The following is a 6,065-nucleotide window of genomic DNA, read 5'->3' on the forward strand; positions in this document are numbered from 1 at the left end:
ATAATGCTCATGGCTTACTGTTGATAAGTAAATGAAATAATACCTGTATACTGCATCACAATCCTCAAATACATAAAATTTAATAAACATACTTTTTTCAAAATGTTACTTGTTTTATTTAAATAATTATGAATAGAAATCTCAATAATTTAGTTATTTTTGTTTCTTCCTAAGGCAAACAAACAAAATTTAACTTTTTCTGGACTGTGTAGGATCACAATTAGGAACATAAATTATAAGGTTAGATTATATGTGACCATAAATACAAAACATTCTGCAGGCTATCAGTCACTCTTATGGACACGTCTTGAGTAATGACAGTCTCTGATGAGAGTTTAAGTTTACAGAAATGTTTGTCTCTATACTAATTATTTCTAAATTGTTACATTTACAGTTTTTAAAATACGGTTGCCATTTTTGTCTTCATTCACAGTCAGAGCTAATTAGTTGTACCTGCTTCTTACAAGCCTCTTTCTCGTTTTCTTAATTCTAAAGTGTTGTTAGCCAAAAAAAAACCATTTTAAAGCAAACTGATATGGTTATAAATACACGCGCGCGCACGCACACACACACACACACACACACACACACACACACACCATGTAGATTCAGACAGTTCTGGGTTTAAATTCCAGTTATGCTACTTAGTTTGTGACCTTGTCAAGTTACTTCAGTTCTCTAAGCCTCAGGTTCTTCATTCTTAAAATAAGATTATTACTTATACTGAAACACTGTGGTAAGAAGCAAATAAAAACTTAGGTAAAACATCTTGCAGAGTGCTTTCCAGTACCTGACAATGTAAGTCATCCAGTCAATGGTAATTATTATTCTGTAATTAATGAAGTATGCTGAAATTATTGCTAAGTTAAGAATAAAATGAATTTCTTACCAGAAACATGATTTTAATGTGTAAAATTCCTTGGCGCTATGTTGGAGACAGAAAGATGAAAAAGAATATATTATCTACCCTCCAGGAGTTCAGAGCCTAATGAAGACACATGTAAACAAAATCACAGCAATCTGATGAGCAAAACAGTAAAATAAGCAGCACTCTATGTGAAGTCAATCTTTTTCAGCCAGTCTCCTTCATTGCCCTTAAAATATTAATACTTTTGTGATTTCTCATTGCTTATTTTAAAAGGGCCAACTCCTCATTGGTATGGTGTTTTTCTGTTAGAGGTGATACTTACCCTAGGAGGGTAAATAGGAGTTTAACAGGTTGGGGGTTAGGGATTGAGGTGAGCAGACTTGGTCAGGGAGGATGAAAGAACACATGTAAAGATCTACAAGGAAGAAACAGGATGGTAGGGTCTGGAGCAGAGTGCTTACAGAGAGGCAAGAGTAGAAAAGCAAGCCCAGATAATAGTGGCCTAGTACACCATACCAATGAGGAGTTGGCCCTTTTAAAATAAGCAGTGAGAAATCACAAAAGTATTAATATTTTAAGGGCAGTGAAGGAGACTGGCTGAAAAAGATTACATGCTTATATTCATGTTATTGAGAGATCCCTCCACCTAAACTGTGTAAACTGACCAGGAAGGGGTCAATTTTGGCTGCTTCTTTCCAGCCTGGACTATATATTCTTTCTTGACTATTTTCTTATAGTCAAGAAAGAAAATATAGACCAGGCTGGAAAGAAGCAGCAACTGATCTAAAGTAGTAAGAAGAAAGGAGAGTGAGGAATGGATGAGGGAGACTAAGAAGGTAGTCTTGGTAACCCTCAGAAATCTAGGAAAATTTCCCAGTTTCCAGTTTGGGCAAATGGTTGGGTCATGATACCATTAGTGAAAATGGAGACACAATAGGAATAAAACCAGTTTTTGAGAGGAAAACAGCTCAATTTGGAATTTGTCTGAACAGAGCTTATGCAGTCTGAAATTCAGGTGAGGCTAGAATTAACTCCAACAGGAGAACATAAAGGCAGAAATGTAAGACAAAGTCAAAAAAAATGTCACCCAAAAGAAACATTCAGATCAAAAATGGGGCTATGAATATCTCTTATAGCTGCTCATGAATACCTTATTTTCTGGCTTTCACTTGTTTTCCAGCCGGACAACTGAATTTTATGAAAATGAGATGTTATTTATAATTTGCATACTACTATAAAAGTATGAATTTTTTTTCACGTAGGTCTGCTAAATATAGATGCTTACGTTTCCTGAAAACTGTGTCGAACTTCTTTACTATCATCCCAGGACTACTAAAGAGTTTAAGACCTGAAAGATGCCTAGTAAAAATGAATGAATTAACTAAATGTGGTCCTTAAGTCAGTCAAGAAGCCAAGTGTAGTGTTGAAAGACTTTAAAATTGCTTCAGATATTGTCTTAAAGTTATACATGAAACATTTAATGTAATAATCTAAATTTTTCTCTAAATAATCTAAATTTTTCTCTCAATACTGTCTTTTCCATTTCAAAATACAATTTTCAGTGGTTTGGGGACTGTGAACTGACTTTTCTAAGTTCAAGAACTCACCTAAAACCAATGATTTAGGGATACTCACACTTCGAACTTTAATAGAGAAGTCAGAGGCAGGTAGAAAAGTGTAATTACTGACTTTTAAAAATACTAATTTATAAAGGAAAAATGGGTTCACACCTGTGAACCAGTGCTTTCACACCTGTAATCCCAGTGCTTTGGGAGGCCGAGGCCAGAAGATCGCTTGAGGCTGGGAGTTTGAGACCAGCTTGTACAACAAAGTGAGATCCAGTCTCTACAAAAAATAAAATTTGCTGGGTGTCGTGGTGTACATCTATGGTCCCAGCTGCTCAGGAGGCTGAGGCAGGAGGACCACTTGAGCCCAGGAGTCTGAAGTTACAGTGAGCTATGATCACGACACTGCACTCTAGCCTGGGCGACAAAGCAAAGACCCTGTCTCAGAAAAACAAAAACAAAAAACCCCTGTTTCCAAAAAAAAAGAGGAGGAGGAGGGGAATACTAAAATGCTTATCTTACTCTTACAGGTAGATTCTTAGGTTAACAATATGAGAGATCTTCACAGGAATGTTGAGGAGAGTTTTTAAAATAGACTCTCACCCCTGAGAATGAAGACTAGACAGGTCTAAGTGTTTCTTTAGTATTTTCTTTGTACACACCTACTCAGATAGATGCACATTACAGAAACTCAAAAAGTGAGTGTTCACAAATTGGTAGATGAAAAATGTGAGTCAATAAATAAGCAGGGAAGACAGCTGTGGGGCAGAAGAAACTGTTAATAAGGACCTGAAAGTATAAATGGGCACCATAAGGGAGCTGAGTCAGTATAAACCTCAGTGCTTGTTATTATTTCTCATTAACAAAGTGAAAGATACTTTATGAAATCTTCAAAACTAAGAAAGGATAAAGCTCAATGCTCTGTACATCAGATTACATTACAGTTACAGTCATATCTTTTTGGATAGTCCAACTTTCAATACTTCCTTTTGCTTTTTCTGAATGTCTACCCTCCCTCTTATGCAAATTTTTTACATTAATGAAGAACAGACTACGGTAGTAATATAGGGAAAATAATCAAATTGAACATGATAACCTAACCTAATTATAAAACTAATTGGAAATAAATTAATCCATCTTTATTGGCATATATTTTCATATAAATATTTTTGTGTAGTTGAGAATTCTTTGGGCACAATTTACCTGCCTGAATGTGGACCCTGGGAATGTCCTACTAGAAATCTTGGTATGATACGCTTTCACAATTAGATCTTAGACTGAGAGATAGTGCGTGGAGCAGTTAAAGAGTTTCAGTTTTGGAGTCAGCAATTTAGTTCTTGCTTCACAATTTACCATCTCCATAACTTTTCTTAAGCATCCTGCATCTCAGTAATCTGTAAAATGGGACCAATAATAGGACTTACTTCCCAGTATTCACAAGGATGACATAAAATAATGTGTCAGGAAAACACTAAATACATTGTGTTATTTTGGTAGCTGTAAGTTCAGTTAGTACTTAATCAACTTTTTGTATTTCAAGTATATCAAACAACCTAGGTTCCACTATGACAGGAAAACAAAAGCCCACTTACTTCCAGAGTACTGCGGTGTCCCACCACTGGTAAGTGTACCAAATAATTTCTACCTTTTAGCTTTATATTGAAATAGCCAGTAAGTCAAGTTTCAGTTGGCTACCAGCTGAGAAGGCAGTGACGAGAAGACAGCCTGTCCTAAAACTCCACTGCAAAAAACTAAGCAGGTAAGCAGCATCCAAAAAGTCTAAATTGTAATGGCATTAAATAAAGTAAAAACCTTCAGCAGTTTGCCTTGCACAATCCTGTAAGTTTTAAGAAACTGCTTCGCTTACTTGCTTCCTAACACAGCCTCTGAAGCAAAAACCCAGGTCAGGTCCTATTCTTTGAAGAGTTAAAATCTAGACTGGGTTCTCACACTTTTAGAAGGTGAGCAAGATGCCATCCGTGGTTGTCATAAAATTATACTTGTTTTGGAAGATTCATTTTAGATTATCACTAAATTAAAATCACATGTTAAGTTCTCTCATAATTACAAAGGCACAGTTTCAGGATGGAAAGACAGGCTAGCTTGGAATTTTAAGTTTCCCACTCTGCCACAATGTCGATTCAGTTTTATATTTGGGGCTGAGGTTTGAGTTTGTCTTTCTTCATCATGATTTTACCCCCCAAATACACTGCCACTAAACTGCATTGCTATTTACTACACATGTAAGCATTTCAGGTGAAATCAGGGAGAAGAACGGAATAACTGAAGTTAACATGCTTGTTTAAAAACTATTCAGATACCTTAAACATTCCCAGATGCCAGTTGACAACCTGACCACTTGAAGCAAATATGTATTTGTTGTGGTGGGGGAAAGGAAAAAGGCCACACCCAAAGTTAAGACACCACAGTGAAGTGATACTCAGTTTCAGAATTTTAACTATTTCTATTTTCGGTACTCTTTTCACGGTCAATGAATTCTTTAACTTCACACCAGGCCCAGCGTTAAAAAACATGTTCCTCTGATCCTAATTACTTAGGTTACTTCATTTAGTAATGGGTAAGTCCAAGATGGAGAATTACCTCATTCAAAGAAAGGCTTAAGTAACTTTGGTGTAGAAGAGGGCCAAACTCAAATGATCAGTGCGCAGAAGAAACTCTGGATGAGCCAGACACCACTCCTCCCCTCCCCCAAGAGGCCAGGAAGTCAGGTAGCGCCTGACTGTATTAACGCAGCAGTTACCTGACACAGAACGCTACCAAGTTACCTGGACCCTTCTTTCAGTTTAGCTCCTCCCTAGACGCCCCTCTCTCCTTGGTGCCGCCTCCACCCAGGAAGTCTCTCCTCCCGCCCACCCCCATCCCCGCAGTCCAGCTCCCATCAGCTTCCTCAGCCTCATCGCCAGCCCACCTCCGTGTTCTCGCCTACTCTTCTCATCCCCGCTTACCTTGGCCACATAGTCTTTCACCTCATCCAAGTCTCCGTTTTTCAGGGCCCACATGAACTCCTTGTCGCACATCACTGCAGCGGGGCAGGCCGGTTGGCCGGGCAGAAGATGAGGAGGCGGTGGCAGCAGCAAGCGGATGCCGCCGGGCGAGAGGGAGGCAGGGCCGCGCGAAGCCGGAGAGGAGAAGAAGAGAAGGAGGGTTAGGCTGCCAGGCGGGCGAGGCAGTTGGCCGCGGCGACTGTTCGGGCGGGAGAAAGAAAGTTCTTTTGCGGCCACCGGGCCCAGCAGAGAGGTTCCGCCTGGCCGAGGAGAGGCAGGAACCTTTACACTTCCGGTTCACTCCCCGCTAGGACCCTCCCCCAACTTCCTCTTCCTCTTCTCCGCTGAACGCCCCTCTCTGGGTCCGCGGCGCGAACGCCACTAGTGCGCATGCGCAATGTACAGGCTGCCGGGAAGGCTAGAGTGGAGGGTAGGAGCCGGAGACAAGTGGGCGGTACTGGGAGGCTGAATGAAGGAGGCCCGGGGGAGTTCAAGACAGCGAATGGAGGAAGAGTGAGAGTACTTTCGATGGGATTAGGACGCTTCTGCACCACCATTAATGGGAAAAACTTTACTTTTTAAAAAACATAATCTTGGAGGGCATCTTGCTCAGCTTCTAAAAATGTA

The 6,065-nt window shown here is 39.8% G+C and overlaps 1 protein-coding gene across 1 annotated transcript in view; it reads right to left on the bottom strand.

The window, feature by feature from the left end:
- The window catches only part of MTPN (myotrophin), a 51,042-nt gene extending 45,181 nt beyond the window's left edge, over positions 1 to 5,861 (bottom strand). Inside the window, exon 1 of the mRNA XM_003813431.4 lies at positions 5,400 to 5,861. Coding sequence (XP_003813479.3) covers positions 5,400 to 5,471 — 72 coding nt within the window. The 5' untranslated portion in view covers positions 5,472 to 5,861. The remainder of the gene's footprint in view (positions 1 to 5,399) is intronic.
- Between the last annotated feature and the right edge of the window lie 204 nt (positions 5,862 to 6,065).

The sequence above is a fragment of the Pan paniscus genome, chromosome 6 (assembly GCF_029289425.2).
Source record: "Pan paniscus chromosome 6, NHGRI_mPanPan1-v2.0_pri, whole genome shotgun sequence".
NCBI classification, from domain to species: domain Eukaryota; kingdom Metazoa; phylum Chordata; class Mammalia; order Primates; family Hominidae; genus Pan; species Pan paniscus.